Source organism: Eublepharis macularius, chromosome 14 (assembly GCF_028583425.1).
Source record: "Eublepharis macularius isolate TG4126 chromosome 14, MPM_Emac_v1.0, whole genome shotgun sequence".
Classification (NCBI taxonomy): domain Eukaryota; kingdom Metazoa; phylum Chordata; class Lepidosauria; order Squamata; family Eublepharidae; genus Eublepharis; species Eublepharis macularius.
In genome coordinates this window covers 12,446,436-12,468,434 of record NC_072803.1, presented here as the reverse complement: position 1 = coordinate 12,468,434, position 21,999 = coordinate 12,446,436, and the positions used below count along the sequence as shown (strand labels likewise).

Sequence of the window (21,999 nt, the reverse complement as noted above, 5' to 3'; positions counted from 1 at the left end):
TCAAAGCCACAATGCAGCATAACCTTTTCTGCTGCACCACCAAGTTAAACAATTTCTTACATCCATATTCCTCAAGAGGCATTACACAGGCCATGATTCATAGAAAACGGTCATTAAGGCTACCCAGATCGGCAAGGTGGATTCTCCCGCAAGCTAATCATATGCATTAACCTGACTCACAGTTTTTAACCCTAACTCTGATTTGCTCCATATTCTCACAAAATGCTCCGGTCAGCTGTTTGTGGCCAGTTCACATGATAAGCTATAAGGATCCAGTTCTCAAATCAACGGACATACTCAAAAGAACCTGTTTTGGAAGGAACCAGAGAGAAGCTCAAGGATCCACCAGAAACTGCCATATTGATTGCACCTCACAGTTTGTAAGTTCAAGCAATTCTTTACCTTTGCCGGACAGATGCCTCCATGTCACCGTTGGTTCTGGTCTCCCAAACGCCAAGCACAGAAGGGTTACGCTGCTGCCTTCATTGACGGTGATGTCTCTGGAGATGTTTATAATCTGGGGAGGGACTGCAACAAGAAAAATGGGAAGAAATTAATACCTGTGCAAAACATTCCTGTTGATGTTAGCAATGCGGGTGGAGGAATTCTTCTCCTCCCGATCCTGCTCCCTTTGGGAAACCTGGAATATTTTGCCAAACACCCCTACATATATTTTGCATGTAAACTGGATTCTGAGAAGGAACGATTATCCCCAAGGCCATCCAATGAGCCAGGGTAGGGGATGATCCTGGATCTCCCTAATCTAATCACTATACAAGTGCTGACTCAGTTAGACATAACTAGGTTTGAGTTTGGACACTGGAGGAAGTCTGGTCCTAATTGGATTTGGAGGCAGCAGGGAGGGGGAATGTCAGGAATCTGATGTTCAACTTCCCTTTCCTTATTTAAGATTTCATCTTGTCATGAACTGATGACACAATGCCTTTCGAGTGCAAGAGATCTGAAAATGTGCTAGGAAGTATCAGGCACACGTGGCGAAGCAGTATTTCTGGACCCGCTGCTGTTCCTAGTCAATGGAACAATAAACACAGCTTCTGTTGGCTCTAGTTTCATGGCTGGTTCTTGTATTTCCCCTGAACACAAGCACTGGTGTGCTGTACCACACCACAAAGGTCTGGAAAAGAGAGACCAACTAGAAAGGTCTTCAAGGAAGCCTGCATGTCACACTTTCCAACCAGGAAGCTGTTCCTCTTAACCTCAGATCCAGAACAGTTGTGGTCACTCAAGGCTGGTTTACCTCCGGCTGCTGCATTTGGTAGTTGCACCTTCAAGAGCCGAAAGTGTGGAGAAGGCACAGCAAATCAGGGCAGACAACTTTCTGATGACAAGCAAGGCAGCAACAGTAACTGAGTCAGCAGTGATAAGTAGCATTTGCAAATGCCCAAACACGTCAAAAAGCAGCTCGTGGGGTGTTTCTGTGCATGCACGTTCTCACACTGCAACATGGGAACTGTAGTGCAAGCATGAGGAAAGCAACATGTGACCTAAACAGCCATAGGATACTTCTTTTCCTTCCTTGCATATTGTGGGTTACCTAGTGCTCTTGCCCATGTACCTTATTTGCAAACATGGACCCCTTGTGGTGGTGAATTTAGTAGTAGCTCCAGCAGCTTATATTTTCCTGTCAACTCTCCTCATCACAAAAAAGGATGCTTTAGAATGGGTTTGGTGTGCACGTTCTGTTGAAAGCCATCTAGTATACCGAGTAATCAAGTGGCATGCCTGCTTGTGTGAACCAGCCTTTGACATGCTCTCTTATTTCATGGGCTCGAGGGCTAAATCTGCAGTTGAAATAAGTGTGGGGATATATCCTGGAGTACTAAGGCTCAGATTCATATAGACGTTAGTTGCTTTGCTTCCACAGTGCTTATTAAAGGGTGCTAGCAAAATGTCTGTCATCATGATAGGCTGCGCGAGTATAGAGGAGGGGAACATGTAAATGGCAAAGCCCCCAAGGGAGATGCCACGTATTCTGCTCAGAGACATACTGTGCATGCCTATAAGATGCAGCAGCTCACCACAATGCCACCCCCCAAGTGCAAAGTCAGAGGAACGAACGCTGTTCAGTCACTTATGGAGGGCAGTACTCAGACGAGGGCTAAAACTGCTTCCTGATGACACCAGCGTCCATTAAGGGCCAGGGCACACAAAATACACTAGCAGTGTGTCAGATAGGAATGAAGCACGTTTTTATTTTTACCCCCACCCCACCCCCACTCCGCCTTCAGCCTTAAAACGTATTTGAAAGTTAAAGAGCATGTGCTTTAAGGAAGGACAAGGGGTAAAAATACATGCTTGCAAACTTCATATCATGCTACTTAGGAATTTTGTGCCTAGGTATTTGCATCCAAATGCAAAAACATTCTCCTAAAGACCAACACAAAGAATCAAGCTTGCTCTTATACATCTGAATAACCTCATCTTGGGTTCTGTTTCTTTGTAACAGAATGCTAAGAACCATATAACTGTCTCTCCATTAAGGTTGCCAGCCTCCAGGTAGTGGCTGAAGATCTCCTGGAATTACAACTGGTCTCCAGGCCACAGAGATCAGTTCACCTGGAGAAAATGGCTACTTTGGGGGGGTGGACTCTATGGAATTATGCCATGCCAAGGTCTTTTTCCTCCCCAAACCCCACTTTCTCCAGGTTTCTCCAGGTTTCACTCCCCAGATCTCCAGGAATTTCCCAACTTGGAGCTGGTGGCAACCCTACTCTCAATTATAGATTTACTGATCTAGTCATTCTGTTCTGGAGACATCTTGTAAAGGTTGAATTCCAATTCTCATTTTTCTCGATCTTCTCAATCACCCCCAACACATATCAACCTTGACTTTAAACTGGGGGAGTTAAGAACATTTCAAAATATCCTGAAACCTTTGGGGAAGGGGAAGGAAGAAAGAGACTTTGGCTTTCAATCCATTGCTCTGCTCCTGGCAATATAACGTGCGGCAGATTTAAAGGACAGCTGATGCCTTGTGGAAAGCTTAAAAACAACCTATGGAGAGAAATGATTCAGCCTTTTCGAATCTAAATTTTTCTATATTTCTGTTCACTGGTTCTTTATTACAAAGGACACTGGCGCGAAAACATGTTCTTCAAGGATTCATCTGCGTCTCTGCTGTTTATTCCCCACCTGAATCATAATCTCTTGTTTGTGCCTTCACAGTTGGTTGCTATGGAAGTTATTATGTCCTTGGTATTTCACTTTCGCATCGCGACAACCATAAAAGAGACGATGAATCTGGTTCAAGGAGAAGGTGGGTCCCCCTCCGGGCTCAAACTATGGTCCATAAATGGAGTTGCATCGAGAAACCCACGCAAGTCAATGGGCTTGCGGTATATATTCAAATGAAAGAGATTATCCAGGATTACAAGAGCATACATGGAAGATAAACTCTGCTGTCACCACAGGCAAGGGTGAACAGCAAGCCAGCTCTGATTGGGAATTCAGACAAAGAAGCTCAACAGCAGCTACCTCCCGATGAGGAGGATTAGGGAGCAGTTGTCCGGTGTCCCTTCTTTTACGGCATACAAGTCACAGAATAGCAACTTCTGTATCACAACTCTGAAGGAAACAGTGTATCTGTGTGTCCCTCTCCCTTGTGTTAGAATCTTTTAGAGACCAAGTGCTCCCACTGCCCCATACTTTGGGAGACAGAGGTGATAGGAGGATTACACAGACTGTGTAGGTGAAGGGCATGTATTCTTATTCTGAGTATGAGAGTTATGTATCATTTTTAGTAGCGTGATCTTAGAATATAAGAGCTTGACCTTGTGGCATGTGTTGCTGCCCATCTGATCTCCCAAGCAGATGATTTCATTTGTGTGTGATGGTGATGGTGATGCAGTTATATGGCAGCCCAAGCTCAGAATCATTTCCCAGGAGATTAAAGACATGGAGGTTTGCACTGCTGGAACTAAATGATGGGAAATGCTCTCTTCACTAGGGTTCTTATTCTTCAGGTAGGGCCTGGAGTTCTTCTAGAATTACAACTGATCTCCAGACTACAGAGATCAGTTCCCCTGGAGGAAAGGGTAACTTCAAAGGATAGAATCTACAGCATCACATTTCCTGTGAGCTCCTTCGCCTCTCCAAACTCCACCCTCCCCAATCACTGTCCCTGAATCTCCAGAAATTCCCCATGCTGGAGGGGGCAACCCTACATTCCACTATTAGCATGAGATCTTGTCTGTTTCCTCATCATTCATCAATCAATCCAATCAATCTGTTGCACTGATTCGACTGTAGCCATAAAGAACACAAGCATCAAATATTATGTGCAGGTTTCTCAGTAGTGATGGCAAGCCCATGGTTGAGGTGTGTGTGTGTGGGGGGGGGGGGTCCACATTGTCTGCTACCACTCCAAGTAGTGTGTTGGGGGGGGGGGTTTAAAAAAATTAACTGGCATTACGAACTTGATGCCATCACTTCCTGGGAAAACCTGGAAGCAATGGTGGTAGCTCTAGGAATTGCCAGAAACTCTTTTCTAGTGATTCCTAGAGTTACAGTTGTCACTTTTGGGTTTCCCCAGGAAATGACATCATCACACTTGTGATGATGCCCCCTGCCATCAAACTCTCCTACTAGTCGCCAGGCTTGGCTTCGCTTGGCCAGGCAACCCTCGTTCTCAGCAGCAGCAAATGCAGGCCATCATCAAATGCTGAGGATGCTGGTTTGGCACAAACAAACTGCCCAGCAGTTGTTTTGATCTTGGTAGAAGTTTAGAGGATGCTTCTTATGTCAAGCAGCACAATTTTCCAGGAGAAAATTATTTCAGGCTTTCTAGAAACTGCAAAGCTGGCAACATCTTTGTATGACAGAACATCGATACAATACATACCTGTGTGTATTTTGGGGGGCTGCTGCTTCTGAAGTCCCCCTCCTGAACGCCCTCACTTAGATAACGCATTATATCATGTCATGTCAGATCAGATCCCATTCTATTTATGATTGCTTTTCTCCCCTATGTTGTATTTGGTGAAGAGAGATGATAGCGAACGAGAACAGATTATTATGAATTGCAAGGATATAAATACACGCCATGATTCCAGTGACATCACAAACCACTCAAGCTGTGCTCTGGTGGTTTATAATGATTGTTTCCAGAACATCTCTCAGCATGCGTATTTATAGCCCAGTTCACAGCTTTCCCTGTCCTTAATACTCACAAGGCACACATGTTTGCTTAGGGATGGCTGCAAAATTCTCCACTTCTGAATTTATCCCTGTGCTTGGAGGTTTGAAATTACTTGCCAAGTCGTTACCAATGAGTTAATCTGCCATTCCCACCCTTTTAAAAATTATTTCTGGACTATGTTCAGAGCACTACACATGTACAGTTTTCAGTATTCATCTCACATCTGTTGTTCTTTCTTTATTGGTTGCTCATAAGTGTGAGTACATATATACATTGCTTAAATCACAGCACAGGAAGGACCCTTGCTGCGGCTACCCAGTCCCATCATTGCTCCTTTTTGCCTAATGCTTTAATTAATGCTCATGCGCGCTGATGCGCTTCAGGAAAAAATATGAACTGAAAACTGCTCAGGCACCAATTCTGAAATTAATTTTAGAAATTCCCTAGGTTAAAAACAGAAGACAGAAGAAGTACAACATGGGTAACAGCCAACCCATAGAACAATTAGTGATTCCGCACATGTTGGATAATGCACTTCCAATCCTCTTTATAGATCATTTGGAACGTATTTTTTCATGTGCAGAACAAAAACATCTACCTCAAACGATTGATAAAGTGCATTGAAAGTGCATTATCCAACATGTGCGGAATCAGCCATTATCAAATCAGACTGTGAGACATTCACTTGTCTTGAGTTTTCCTGTCCCTTCCGCCAACCCACTCTTTTTTCCCTTCCAATTTTTCAGGTAAGCATAATTTTTTCCCCTCTGTTACCATTCACTGTCAGTAAAGAAAAAAGAAAAAAAAAGGCCTGCACTCCATATTGCTTTCTGTGACTGGCCAGATTTTTTGGTCTCTTCAGCTATGATGTGCCAGTCATCAATAAAATGTTGCACAATGCTGCAACAACAGCATGCTACATACCCCTGCAAACCCTTCCGTTCGGCTTTAGCAACAGAGAGTCATGGTTGGAGTTCAGAATAAAGAATTCAAATGACATTCTCTCTCCCTCTCTCCACGCACACACAAACACACACACACAAAGATATAGCATGCATTTAACAGCCACTTGCTCAGTAACAATTGGGGAGCACAGAACTATTATTACTGGCTAATGCCTGAGGATCGAATTGCTTTTAAAACAGAGGTCAATAAAACAGCCAACAGACCTATGTGGCATTCTGGGCAGAGGAAAAGGTGGCTGGTTGTGGAGGAACTGGCCTCCACAACCCCTAATGAAAGAAGCAAGTTCAGTGGACCTAGTCCGAGGGCATGATGGGAGGGAAGCTTATGAAACTACCTTGGTGAAGCTAAGCAGCTCTGGGTCTGAATGGGAGAACTGTTGGGAAGCATGCCTATGCAATCTTGAGTTCTATTGTAGTCAAAAGTGGGTGGTAAGTGCGAAATCAATCATCTAATACCTTCAAAACGTTACCTTCAAAACGTTGTAAACCTCAAGGGAACATTTCCACATCTGTTTATCAGTCAGGAACCTTTATGGCAGGTCCTCAGTTTGCATTGGGTGAAAGCCAGGCCTGTTGTACCTTCACAGGGTCTAGCATGACATGTAAGCACACTATCGGATTTGCTCAAAGCTTCCCTATGGCAGTGTGCAGTGGAGGAAAGAGCTGTGTTGATGGATAAGTGGCCTTTCGGCCAGGTTGCCTGACACTACTGACCTCCTCCTCCTCTAGAAACCCGAGGAGCTTCTACTGAACCCTGATGTCCCAAGGAACACAACTGGAAACCACTGTGCTAGACCACGAAGTACAAATTTCCATGGCTACAATTTTCAGTCCTTGGCATGTGCCTCAGAATGTACCTTGCCAAATATGCCAACTCACCTCTCATTGCACAGTCTGCTTTAGCTTCTGAAGGTCTTACTGAGACCTGAATAGAGTTGCCAGGTACAGCCTGGCTTCTGGTGGGCATCTTGGAAAGGCGGCTTGGGGAGGCACTGTATGTGACAGCATGATGTCATTTCCAGATAAAAACTGGAAGTGGCATCACACCTCTCTAGGAATTGCCAGAAACTCAATGGTAAAACCATAGAGTTTCTGGCAATTCCTAGATAAATGTGACAACCATTCTTTGTTTATCTTCTGCTGCCACTCCAATCCTGCACCCTCCAGGAGGAATATGGCAGCCCTAGGTGGGACATAGAGTACTAGGATGGCATGACAGGTCCTTCCTAAGGAACGACCACACCACAACTGACCTGCCAGTGTCTCAAGCAGCACCAGGGCAATCACCTGCCCAAGTCTTAGGCAGTGTACGTCAGTGAACCCCCTACAACTGATTGCTGCCCACTGCCCTTAATTTCATCTTCCCAGCTTAGCCACCCTTTAAAAAAATTAAGTCTTCCCATGGATCTGCTAACATTTCCAATAGCAAGATATATGTCCCTGCAGAGAATCAGACAGAGGCAAATTGCCTCTTGGCGCGCACACATGCATGCACACGCATGCACAGACACACAAACACTGCAAGGTCTTAGAACTGGCTGTATTTAAGGTGATCAGCTGCCAAGGCCCCCAGGCTTTTAACCGATTACATACAAGGCAATTTGGGCAGGGGCAGCTTCTCTCCCCTCTGTATGACAAGCTCCACCTGCCCAAATCCCCTCTTTCACAAAGTTGCAAAAGGAAGAGGAACTCATGCCTACTCACGCTGATTCATTTCATAATTCACATGCAGGTATGATGAACCAGACAAAGGAAAGAAAGCAGTAGGAGAAAATGGATATAGGTAATTGCCTAGCAACTACTCATGCATCTTCTCTCATTCCCCCCACCTACTCTTGCTTTTTCCTAGAGCTGGCCTCCCGCTGACGACGTGGGGCGATGGGAAGAGGCAAACCGAGTCGAGCATCTCATGATGTGTACACATCCTCACTCAGGAGGAGTTTGGCTTGCGGTGCTCACTGGGTTGAAAGTATATTTTTACACTCACCTCTTTACTGTCTTTAACATATATTGCTACTCCTCCTCATAACGGATGTGATTGTTAGAGAACTTTTTAGACGAAAACAAAAATTCTCAGGATTAGACATCCTAGGAGGAACTCAAAAATAACCTGCTCAAAAACTGAATTTACTCCGTTTGCAGTGCTCATTTTCCTCCCTGAGCTGAGCACACAACTCTTGAATTGCTCATTTTAAATATTTGCACCTGCAGAGCAGGTGATATTCATCATCATAGAGGCAGTGAGCCGGTCACCCCTGTTGGCACATGCTCAGATTCTACCGGGCTGCTGGGGTTAATAGACATGGTTGTTTTCATAGTCTTCTGATTGCATTTGGGAGGAGGGTATAAACTAGTGTTGCCATTTGCCCATAGCCAGTGAGGAAGCACCCGAAGCAGTGGAGAAAAAAATAAGAGACAAAACAGCCATCTTCTAATGCTTTGGTGTTATTTCTGGCCACGTAACCAAAAGTGACATCACTGAGTTGCAGGATGCTCTAAGATTCACCTGAAACTGTATCATTTTTAATATAGAGTTTCAGATGAATCCTACAGAATCCCATGATGACCGGAATTCCAGGTCCTCCAGTAGGGGAGGAAAATCCCCTGCTCCCACCCTCTGCCCCACCACCACCACTCACCTGGCCGGCAGGGGGAAAGGCAGCAGAACAGGCCTCCCAAGCACACTCATGCAGTTTTCAGTGGGACGATTTGGACCCCAAATGGGCCCGTGAAACATGGGCGTACTCCTGGGCCTGCGTGATGACATCACTTCCTGGAAGTGACATCCTTGTGCCACCCCTTCCCCCAGAAGCGCACACTTTGCTTACAAACAGACCAAGGAAGGTGAGTCCCGGGTTTCCTAACCCCCCTCTGTGAGGGTCAGAGGACCTAGCAACCCTGCCCAATGCAGTGATGTCACTTCCAGTTATGCAACCAAAAGTGAGGCTGCTGCATTGCAAGATTACCATTAGTTAAGACTGGCTCCCATCAATCCTCCAGGGGTTATCAGCTGAGAGTTTACAATCCTAGCATGATACAGAGGGTGCATCTTTCCTCCAGCAACAGGCAACAAACAGCAGAGGATGGAGAAGTCATTTTGCTTGCTATAGCTCCCATCACTATCACAATATTTTTGTTTAAAAGTAAACCACACACTTCAAAGGAGGGGGGAAATCACTCTCTTTAATATATCTTGGGTTGAGGAGAGACAGTCATATTGGGAAAGGTGTTTTCTGTTGAAGCCCAACTAAAAACAAAAATAAAGAATAAAATGAAGAAAACAAAGAGACATAATGAACATAATAAAGATTTTTTTAAAAAAAAGCTTTATCCACATCTCTATGGCTAGGCTGAAAACTTGATGAACTATAACATGCTTTGTTGTTTGATTGTACCAGTCTAAGATTTGCCACAAACTTATCCAATAATTGTTATGTATAAATAGTTTCTGGTTGAACAGAGAAGCATCTATCTCAGACTATGTCAGCTATACGTATCATAGCACAAGACTGCCTGGCTTTGCATTGGCAGTATCCTGTAAAGGGCGGAGGGGCGGCCTTTGGTAGACCCTGCCCACAATTTTTGTGGGCTTTTTTTCAAAATATAAAATAAAACAGCCTAAAAATCGCTGATAAAAACATGATAACTGAGTCTCATTACAGCCAAAGACAAGTCTCATATTTTAGCATTTTTATTAAAGCTTTTTAAATTACTGAGTGTCTGGTATATTCAATACCAGCCTAAGTGATTTATATTAGTCTATCCCCAGATCCTCCATCTAATAAATAACTTGGCAATCTCCTAACCCATAAATATCCCCAGTCCAGGCAAAAAGCAATTAAAGCAAGTTAAAAAATGCTGCTTGCCAGCACTCCAGACTGCAGTGTCATTGGTTCCTCCGCTTGGATTATTTTGCACCACTTATTCTGGGATGGAGCGAAGGGGGGGAATCAGTCCCAGCCCACCCTCCTATCTGGAATTTATGTTCTCGCTCCCATTTAAAAACAAGCCACATACAAAACAATTTTTAAACGTTAAACATGTCACAATGATGCAGAGATGTTACCGAGGAAAACATTATTTCCAGCAACAAGTGTTCCCTGGCCGCCAGAGACAGCTTAGGCAGCTAAAATATTGTTAAAAAGCACTTCAGGAAACAGTTGAGCAAAAAAAAAAAAATGTTTAAAATGCTGCAGCGTTAAGCACTGAGACAGCAGACTAAAATGTTATTAAAGGCTCCCAGGTTGCTGGTCCAGAATATATTTCAGGTTAATAAGGTTCACTTTCAAGCTGAGTAAAGGACACTTTTGTATTTTACGAGGGCAAGTGTTGCAGGAGGGTTAGGGGAGAAGCAAAGAGCGGGGTGAGGTTTGAGGTCCAGAGACATAAAATGAGAGAAGCCTCTGAAAACGATTTTGCTGTTAACTACAAACTTGTTCGGTTTTACCCCGATAGGCACGTGAATTTCCAATACAGATGTCCATTGATAGCTTAATGCAGACACCCTGATTCATAGCACAGAGCCATCAAAAAACAGACTCTGCTATTTCAGAATGCAAGTGGGAGCGGTACATGCTTTGAATGCTCCCAAGTATTATGAAAGCTAGAGCGTAGTTTCTTCTTCTTTAAGATGCTATCCTTCTACATGTGGCTGGCAACACTTTTTTTCTGTAAAAAAAACTACACTGTCGGAGAGCGCTTCAACATACAATCCTCTATTTCCTAGGGCCGTGCACTGCAAAAAGGTCTGGTTTAATTTTGGGTTTAGGTTTTCTACAGGGGATGCTTTTCAATAGATCAGATGTTCCAGAGGTTTGTTTTCATTACCGGGATTATTTGGAGGCAAATTTTCAAGTTCTGGGATTTCAGTACCCAAAAAGCATGCACTGTAGAAAAGCCCATCCTGTTTAAAATGGGAATCCCCCTCCAATGGAGGTTTTAATATTTAAAAAGAAAACGGGACAGGAAAGCATGACTTCTCGGCTCTCTGGGGCCACAATGCAGCAGCTGGTCCTTCCATCTCGGGGCTGCTCCAATGAAACCTTCCTGGACCCCGACAGCCAAAGAATGGCTGCCAGGCTGGCATGTGGGCTCCTGGCAGAAAATTACAGCTGGCTGAGAATTCACAAAGCCTGCTTGAGTCTCTGGAAGCCTTTGCAAGTCTTTGTGCACCACTGGGGACTTGCAAAGACTTCCAAAGCCTTGCAAAGATTTTGTGAAGCCCTGGCCAGCTGCAGTTTGCAGCCAGGAGCTGGTGTGCTGCTGGCCCAGTGGTCCAGCAGCAATTCTCTGGCTGTTTGGGGCCCAGGTGGACAGAACTGTAGCAGCCCAGAGATGGAAGGTCCAGCCGCTGTGAGATGGTCCCACAGAACAAGTAAGACATGCCTTCTTTTCCTTTTTTTCTTTAAAAATCTAAAGGGCCATGGGGTGTGGGGGGGGGGGGGAGACAGCCTATCCCCTGAAAGCCAAAAGTTCTGGGAGATAATTTTTTCATTACTCTTGGAATTCTGGAAATCTTCGTTTGTATTCGGATACCACTGGGCCAAGCCAAAATGGCTAATGTTGGGCATATTTTTGGCCCTGGTACATCTGACTGCACACGCATAGTATTTATATTCTGAATTCCATGAAGGCTTCAGAATATGTAGTGCAATGCTAAGTAAGCCTATTCTGAATTAAATTCCTTTGTGTTCAATGAGAATTACTCCCAATTAAACATACTTAAGAGTGCAGCCATGGTTTTTATGAGTGTACAAGATTCTACATGAGTCTTGCTCTTCTCTATCTTGTAAAAGAGCTTTGATAAGGCCAAGAGGAACCCATTTTGCTAATCTTACGGAAGCTTTTGGTTTCCATCAACATTCCTTAGATCTTAACTCTGGGACCTTCTTCCTCAAAAGGCAACGGTCAACCAATATGTTCTCCCATGAATTCCAGCAGCCCCAAAAAGCACTTCTGGTTTACTGAGACGTTGGCTACCAATCCAACCTGTTTTATAACACAAACTGAGGCTTTGAAGGATGAAAGTAAATGAAAGATTCTGTGAGGTCCATGCCTGGATCTCCCAAGCATTGTGTTATTGGTAAAAAGAAACCACTCCTCGCCACTCATTCGGCCTAGGCCGCAACACAAGGGCTTCGTTTCCCCAGTGCTATTTTCCTGACCTTGTAACAGACCACAGATGCTGTTGGGAGAAACACACAAATTGACAGAAAGTTGCCTGTATGTGTTAAAAATAGAGATGGGCACGAACAGCAATAGGAACAAAAAAAAAGCCACGAACAACCCAATCTGCTGTTCGTGAACAAGCTGTTCGTGAGGCCCCATTCTAAACAAACAGGTGGTCCTTGCAAGCCTCGTTCGTTGCTGTTTGTCGCTGTTCGTCAAGCCAGACAGTCTGGCACCTGCAATCAATTCCCTTGGCAACTGGAGGCAGGGATTGTCTGAACTCTGTTTGAACTCCTGCTGTTGCCCTGGAAACCCCAATCTAAGCCCAATTTAGCTTGATAGGCAGGTCTTCCTTTCAAGTGTGGAGCTCCAAATTTGTTACAAGGAAGCAAAGAGCAGGGGGGAGGGGTCTCCCAGCTCTGTCTTAGTTTGCAGACAGTGGAGAGGGAGAGACAGTTGCTGTTGGCATTTTGATAGAGAGAGTGCATTGGAGCTTGAATTTTCTTTGTGTGTGGTGGGATAGGGGTCTACCCCTTCAAGTTCCAGGGCTGCTGCCAGGCTCTGGGCCAAGCTATTATTTATTACTGGTACCTTTCCTGCTGCCTGCTCAGGTAAGGTTTCTGGGAGTGGTGTGGTAGGGATCTACCCCTTCAAGTTCCAGGGCTGCTGCCAGGCTCTGGGGCCAAACTATTATTTATTATTTATACATTTCCTGGTGCCTGCTCAGGTCAGGTTTCTGGGAGTGGTGCAGTAGGGATCTTGACTTGGATGTTGGCTGGAGGAGAGCCTGCTGGCCCCCACGAACAGCCAACTACGAATATGTTCGTGAACAGGGCCATGTTCGTGGTTGTTCGTGAGTCCCTGTTTGTGGATGGCAACGAACAATGAATATCATGTTTGGGGTTTTTTTCTGTTCGTGCCCATCTCTAGTTAAAAACAGCAGAAGATGTTTGAAGTTGGGAAAACAGCACAAGGTAACATCCCTTCCCTTGACCTAGGCTGCAATCCAGATCACCTTTCCTCCTCCAATGACTACTGCTTCCCAATAATGAAGAATATCCGCTCATCCATATCTCATCCAATTTGGGCTTTCTAAGAGATTCTGAATGGCTGCATCTCCTTCCCCCCTCTCTCCCCCTCCAATGCCTTTCATTCTGCACTTTGAATCCGATACATTTTTTAGGAGGTTCCCAGTTTATGAAGTCAACAAACAAATGGCTCTGGAATGATCCCAGCAGAAATGCTATCCTGTATCTGCGGGATATTCGCTTGCATTCAAATGTTCAAGCCAAGAAGATACCCCCCCCCAAATGATTTATGATTTAAAAACCCAAGGGGAGGGCGAAAGCCATAGATTACTGTTCCTCAAATGCCAAATATGAACCAATTTTCCATTCCCAGTGTTCCAACTCAAACAGCTGTTTCATACCCAACCAGCTCAGTTTATGGATTTTATTTTCTCACTCTCTCTTTTTAATTATTGTGATAGTTCCTCCTGGTGTCCAAATCCTCTCAACAATCTAGACAACGATCCATAATTCCTTCTGTTTAAAAAAGAGAGAGAGGGAAGGAAATTAATCTGTTTTGGCACAGTACCAGATGGTAGGTGAGAAATTTACTGTGCAATCCTATGTAGAGTTACTCCAGTCTAAGGCCAGGGAAGTCCGTGGGCTTGGACTGGAGTAAATCCACATAGAATTGCACAGATAGTCCAGCGCCAAACAGTAGCAATCCAGAGGGTTTACAAAATATGACCTGGGGTACTCAAGAGAATTCTGCTGGTTCTTTAAGCAGCAATTCGGGATAACACCACAGACAGGGAGTAGCCTCTTCCTCCTGAAATACTTGCTGGTTTGGAAGAACCCAATGCACTCTCTGAAAGGGGTGGAATAAGTATTTTTTTATTTATTTAGTTTGTTTTTCTCCTGCAGTTCCCTTGAAGGAACTCAGAGTGGCAATCTTCCCTATCCCCTTCCCTTTTATATGTGTAACAACCCATTGAGTACATGAAGTGGGAAGCATATGGCTGGTCCAAAAATACCCAATGGAATTTCATAAAATGTTTTGAACGAGGATTCAAACCTGGGCCTTCCTGGGTTTAGTCTGGCATTCAAATCACAACACTGCTTCTTGGTGTTTGCAACAATGGTTACATCAGCACAGTTAAATACAGAATTAAAGTACTGCCATAGTTTCCAAACCATTTTCTGGGGAACCTTGTGGCTTCTTATCCAGAAGATGAGCAATGGCTGCACATCTGTGTAAATATGCCTTTTATCAGGAGTAACTTTTGTATGGTGTCACCGTGAACCTTTCATTCGGCCCGTTTTCATTGTTGGAGCACCTGATTTGTTTCCATTGATGGGCAACTGATGGGGGGGGGGGGAATGATGTTGACAAGTATCTTAATTTTCATGGGGGGAACTGACAAAAGGAAGCAGAAAATTGTGCAAAACTGAAGGTTTGACCCAAGGGAGAGGAAACATCAAATGAGGATTTTCAGCAAGAATTAAGAGTTAGTATCCTCAATAATGGCAGGTGAGCTGTCTTCGAAGACAATCGTCTAAGACAATCTGCCAACTACCAGTCTCCCCCCTGCAAAGTAGTTGCAAGAGGAACATTAGGTAGGCTCATGTAAGAAAACTGTGAGACTCAGAGCCTCTTTACACAAGACATCTTACACAGGGCGCTCAAGTGAAAGATCTTACACTTGTTCTCTCATTGTGGATATACATGCATTGCTAGGGAGAAAGAGTACACTTGAATATAAGACCACACAGAAAGTAACAGCCAAGCTATAAGTGATGAATGACACTTGAACGGCAAGTGAACAGACTCACGTGTATTCCCCCCTGTTCACTTGTGCTCCACTTACGTGATCCAGTGGCGTGCAAGTGGAGTGCAAGTGAGCAGGGAGGAATATGCATGAGTCTGTTCACTTGCCGTTCAAATGTCATTCGTCACTTGTAGCTTGGCCCTATGTCACTTGAGTGTCCCTGTATAAGATGTCTTGTCTAGAGAGACTCTCAACAGCTCTAGCCAGGTACCCTGCACTATTTCAATAAATTAACAGAAACAGTCCAGAATAATCTGCAATGCACAAGGACTCCTTGATAAACAAGCTGATGTGGAAAGGGTTCCCTGAAAGAAGACAGCTATTCTGTCATAGCACCTCAGTGCCCTCTGCAAACCAGAGTGACTTCGACTGGTAGAAGATCACTTTGAGCTGTGATACAGAACCAGCAGAATCAGCTGGCAGTGTTCCTTGGGCTACACTGCTTCAAGTCCCAGGGAAGGAGCTGCATTGATGAATAGTTCTTTACAAAAGAAGCAAACCTTCTTTCTGCCACACACAGAAAACCGACAAGCCAAACAGAGCCTAGCCATAATAATTTTATAAATTCAGGGAGTTTGTGGCCACTACTTTCCCACCTACAACCAGAATTGATGCAAGAACAAAGCAAATTCTTTTGCCACCACAGTTGAATAAAGAGGCAAACACACAAGTTGGGATCTAAAGGGCCGCTTTATTAACGTAACAGCAAGGTATTATCGAAACACGGCAAGGGCCTAAACTAGCGGTACAGGTTGGGCCCTGGGGTCACTACAGGACCTCCGCCCCAACCTGTCTGGGCGAGTCACCTGCTGCCCCAGGTGCGAGCCATCCATCGTATGGCTGGCACCTGGCCTGGCCAGGCAAAGTGAATCACCCCTGTAAAGCTCCCCCACCCGGCCGTAAAGCTGCGGGGGGAGACTGGCTTGTCCAGGGATTCACCACCAGGGCGTCTGTCATCGCAACTGGGCCGTAAAGCTGCCAGCCGCTCCTGACAGACCCCAGTTTCCCCACCAATGGGGAGGTGCCAATGGTGGTCACCAGCCCGCTCATTTCCCCTATCTTCTCACCTGCCCCCAGGGACGGCCGACCTCACCAAGCCAATTACCTCCCTCAACTAACAGTGCAAGGTAGACGAAAAACTCCCTTCCCAGAGGCCAAATCGGGAAGAGGAGAAAAAAATCCTACCTGGCCCCAAACAGGCGACCGGCTAATCCTGCACTGAAACAGGGTGAGCTGGGTGGGTCGAGCACGAGGCGCAACTGAGCTGGCTTGGGCAGAGCAGCCTGAAACAGCTTACAGCTCCACCCACCAACATACCCCAGATGGCCGGGAAGCGCCCCTCTGCCTCCATTCTCTGCGGGGGCAAATAACGACACCTGGGCGGCAGACGCCACCTGCCGAGAGTGCCGCATTTCAGGTGGTAAGGACGGAAACTGTCCACAGCCATAAAAGAGTTTTGCATCCACATTTAATATGCTCAGGAAAAGCTTTACTCGTCATCATTACATAAACTGGTCCTTGGATATTAAGCACCATTGTGGTGGCATGTTGTGTTTCTGGGGACTTCTCCCTCCCTTGTGAGGCTCTCTGGAACAGTTCCTTTTGAAGACTGGTGAAGCTTTTTTCTTTATTCAATATATTATTTGAGAGGTTGACTAGATTTCTAATCTTTGTTGCCACTGTGGTTTTCTTTTCCTTTTTTAAATCTTTTGCTCTCTGTCATAGTTTCATTGCTTTTAATTATGTTTTTAAATTGATTTTTTTATTATTTAATATTAAAATTCCATGTGAACTGCCTTGAGGTCCTTTTTAGAGCAGAGGGGGACTATGGGAATTTAAATAAATGAATAAATGAAGTAGCCTATGGACAGCTAGATACATTGACAGAAGATACGTAACCTCCAGCAAAGCTACACAGATTGCAGTGAATTCGCATCGCTTTATTTTTACGATCATGCCAATCGTGAAAGCCAAGTTATGTACTGAGATGGTCAAGGTTTCTATATACTCAGGGAACTGTCGAGATATGCAGAAAACTACAGTTTTGTAAATTAACCAAAGAGGACTGATCATGGTTCAGAGGGGATAGAATATTGAGAGCAATTGAGAGCCAAGCTACAAGTGACACCTGACACAGGTTGGACACTTGTCAGCTTCCCTCAGGTTTTGATGGGAAATGTAGGCATCCTGGTCTTGCAGCTGTAATGGAGAGCCAAGCTGTAAAACCAGGATGCCTACATTTCCCATCAAAACTTGAGGTAAGCTGACAAGTTTCCAACCTGTGTAAGGAAGGGAATGAAGGGAGATGAGGAAAATGCAACCTGGTAATGGAGACTGTCAGAACATTCCAAAGCAAACTTACTCCAGTCTAAGCCCATTGAAATCTAAGCCCACATATGTGCTGTGTGTATATGTGGAGGACTGCAGAAAGAGGAGACTGGAGGGGGGCGGGGAGAGAAAATCCTGATGCACTGCCCACCAGTGACATACAGCTAGGCAGGGCTTTTTTCTGGGAAAAGAGGTGGTGGAACTTTCAAGAGGGAAATGAGGGAGAAACACAAGGGATTCTTTGAAATAATATTATTTTCATACACTATGGACTTACATCAGCTGTGAGACAGAACGCTCTACTTTGTGGCTGGGTGGTATTAAACATCATAGGAACTACCCAGTAGGATCACACTTATCACAATAGTCGTGAACTCCATGGTAGTAAAGTCTGGGGTTCTTCTAGGGTCCCTACCTGGCTGAATCCACATGTCCCGGCGTTGCGGTAAATGGTTGCTAAACTTCTGGAAGTATAGCGCCTTTCTAGCACGATTTCTGACTCATTCAGAAATCGTGCTAGAAAGATGCTATACTTCTGGAAGTTTAGCGAACGTTTACCGCGACGCCAGGACATGTGGATTTGCCCCCTGCCCCGTACTTATCGATATCTTTCAAAACAGTTGAGAAATTCCTGGAGGGTTTTTGGGGGGGGGGGTGTCTCGGTAGGGGAGTGACCTCAGCTGGGTACAATGCCGTAGAGTCCACCAGCCAAAACAGCCAAATAATCTCTGTGGCCTGGAGATTAGTTATAATCCCAGGAGATCTCCAGCCACCCCCTGGAGTCTGGCAATCCAGCATCATGGATGAGGTGAAGAAGCACTTTGGTTGCCTGGAACCAGGATTGCCAGCTGGCCTCTCTTTCCCTCGGCCCTTCCTCATGCATACTTTTTCACCACCTGCCCATCCCTCCCTGCAGGATCCAGAAAATGCTCATGCTCATCTCTCCCCCCCTCCCACACACACACATGCACAAGGGTGGCCATGCACACTTTCAGCTAGGAGTGGGTGCAAGAACTGCAGCGCTTCCTCTTGGCTGTCGTGGCTCATTCCCCGGCAGCAAGGCACCCATCGGTCCCCACACTGGGTGTTCGTTGCTTTTCCTAAACATGCCTGCAATCACGGTGCCCGCGGGACTACATCTCCCAGCATGCGCTAGGAGACCTTTATGGATATTACCTAAAATAAATGGAAAAATTTGCAAATAAATAGCTGACCTGCAGAATATAATGATGTACTAAGAAACATATTAGATTGAACGGTGCAATGTATCAGATTTGTATAACATGAATTTCTTTTCCCCATCCCTTCTATTCTGTATTCCCTACTTTCTAGCAAAAATAAAAAACTCATTAAAAAAAAAAGGTACTATCGGACTCCAATCTTGCTCTTCTGCTGCAGACCAACATAGCTACCTACCCAAAACGATTGACATGAAAAAATGATTCATGGAAAACTGGAGAGTCAGAGTTGGACAACCCCTTGGCTGTTATCTATAAAAGGTCTTTCAGTGGAAGTCGCAGAGATGGGGGGGAAATGGAGGGGGGTTCTAACTGTTGGTAGTCTTCTGAAGAAGCCCCAGCACTGATAGAAAACGAAGTCCCGGCTTTCTACTTCCAGTTCATACCAATGGTGCTAATAATGGAGGAGCTCAAAGTTATGAGCCCTGCTATTAAGAACATATTCTATGGCCATTCCTGGATCAAGTGTTATCAGGATTCTTCCCTTTATAGATTATATACCTAAAACCCAGGACAGGAATACAGAAGGGTGAGAAATCATACTTACAAACTGTCTCCATAGCAACAGTATGAAATAAACCCAACACCTCAAGGCTATTTTCACTACTTGAATATTTTATATTCAGTCATGAAATATCTGGGTTCTGAACAACATGTTGTGACATATGCAAATTTTGCCAGGTAATTTTTTACTGTTAAGACAGCCCTGCATATTTTTTTCACAAAGGACAGAAGAGGACCAATGATTCACAAGAGAGACACATACAGGGAGAGACAGGAGGAGCTGGGTCGGTTCGGCCTAGACAACACAAGATGAAGGGCAGACATCATATTGACTTTCAAATGCTTAAGAAGATGTCAAAGACGACTGGGAGGAATTGTTCTTTGGCTTGCCTTGAGGGGAAAATAAACTGGTGCATCCTAATTGGGGAGCAGGGAAAAGTTACCTTGAGAACTTGGGAGGGAGTATCCTATCATGAATGAACAGGTTAGGTAAACCTTGTACTTGGGATAACCTGAGCTAGGGTTGACCCAGAGTTTAGTCCCAGAACCTTTTCCTAGTGCCAGATACAGCCCTGCAAGATGTAAAGAAGTAATACATCTCAGCAAGGGTCATTTCGTAGAAAAAGAGCTGGAGGAACTCATTAGCATAACTCATTAGCATATGCCACGCCCCTTGCCATCACCAGAAGTGTGTCATTAGTATAACTGATTTGCATATGCCACACCACCTGACATCACCTATCCTGGCTGGTTTGGACCCAAACATTGGCCATTCAGTACCAAAATTGGGCCCAAAATGGCAAAAAGGGGCTGAAAATGGCCAAAAAGGGGCCCAAAATGGTCAGGATCAGGCCACTGCTGAGTGGGAGAGTGATCCCCCACCCATCAGAGGCCTGATCCAGGCCATTTCAGCCCCAATCCAGGCTGAAACAGGCCCAAAATGGCCAAGAGTCAGGTGGGCAGGGCCACCTGACATGTGACCTCTTCGGGGAACTGCTGGAACTGTGTTCCTGCGCGTTCCCCCTCGAAATGAGCCCTGCATCTGAGGATGTTCAAAGAATTCTTCCCTTCTCACCAAAAAGCTACAATTCAGCCTTCTAAAGAAAAGGCCTTGTAGGTGGAATGCATAATAGCTCAAAAGTTCTCACAGCTCTTGTCTTAGAAAGTAAATACTATTAGAGTTGACAAATCCTACTTAAATAATTGGACATTGATGGCAAAGGGCTTTGGAAGTCCTGTTAGGCTGGTTGAGGTTATTATTATAATTATTTATGATTATTTATTGTTTAGGTTATTTATAGTGCACCTTTCTCATTTAAGACTTAAGGTGGATTACACAGTACAAGTCAATATGATCAACAGCAGGGACATTCAATAAACAAAGCAATAGAATATGCAAATGTAAATTTGCATATTTGAAAACAAGCTGAAACAAACTGAGTTTACACAGATGTGCATGGTTGATTATATCGGTTTAATAACAGAACTTTCTCTTTTCTGTGTGTGTGTCAGATTTACTGCATTGCTTAGGCAAAACACACATTACAAATACAAAATAAGCGCTCCTTAAAACATGTTTAGCCCTAACCTGGATAGCCCAGGAAAGGCCAATCTCATCAGATCTGAGAAAGTAAGCAGGGTCGGTTAGTAATTGGATGGGAGACCTCCAAAGAAGACCAGGATTGCAGAGGCAGGCAGTGGCAAACCACCTCGGTTAGTCTCTTGCCATGAAAACCCCAGCACGAGTCACCATAAGTCAGCTATGACTTGACACCACTTTCCACCACCAAAACATGTTTAACTGTATATACTGACACCTAGCGGCAGAAAACAGCACTAACTCTTGGTGAAGAGGGAATCCGACATCAAAAAAGACCTTGTTTCTGGCTCTAGCTCACCTTGCCTCTTACAGTGGGGACATATAGAGATGGTCACTTGAAGATATTAACTGGTGGGCAGGTTCAGTGATTAAAAAGTCAAGTGGAATATTGGGAAACAAACCTTTTTTCATCATTGATTACGTAAGTTTAACTTGAACTAAGAGCCGGGATCACCAGCCAGGATGTGAATATCCACCTTGCTAGCACAACTGGTTGCTTAGCATAGCAGTAATCTTTAATAATTAGTCATCTTTAATTAATCTTGTTGTTTGAGAAAGGGAATAAAAACAAGTGGAATTCCTGATCTCTCTGGAGCATTCTTGTCCTCTTCCGAATATATCTCCTCTGTATACTGAGAATACAGATCTACAAGTCAATGGCAAATAAGTGATGTTTGAAAAACAAAATGAAAGAAGTCAGTGGGGAGATAGGGGGGAAAAGTTTTCAGGGTCACAAGACACATTTGTGGAAAGCTTTTATAGCAGCATTTAAGAACAAGTGAGCTGTTACCATGGCAATAGGTAAAAAAAGCTAATCTATTATTTGTAACCTTTAGATTCCAAAAGCATCCAGCTGGGTGGGCAATTGACTTTCTTTTTTGTCTCCCAAAGCTCATCTGAGAAATTATAACAACAAATTATTACAAGGGGGAGAAAGAAGAAAAATGGAAAATTGCACATGTCTGCTCATTTGTAAAAGAGATTTATACAGAAGTAACTGGGGACAAAGACAGATGGTTTAAAGGCCCCCTTCTTTTTCCAGAAACTCATCAAACCTGAACTCTGAAGAGCTCATTTGAACATTCAGGTGGGCGCATGATGCAGTCGTCTGAGAGACAACTTCACAATGCTCATAGGGGTTGCTTGCTCCCCTCCCCTCTGTGTCAAAATCTTTCTGCATGTGGGAAACATAAACATCAGCA

General features: G+C 44.5%; 1 protein-coding gene across 2 annotated transcripts in view; it reads right to left on the bottom strand.

Annotated features, from left to right (window-relative positions):
* OPCML (opioid binding protein/cell adhesion molecule like) overlaps positions 1–21,999 on the bottom strand; it is a 486,833-nt gene that overhangs the window by 136,930 nt on the left and 327,904 nt on the right. For both annotated transcript variants that reach the window (XM_054997810.1, XM_054997809.1), the window contains exon 3: positions 403–528. In XM_054997810.1, coding sequence (XP_054853785.1) covers positions 403–528 — 126 coding nt within the window. The remainder of the gene's footprint in view (positions 1–402; positions 529–21,999) is intronic.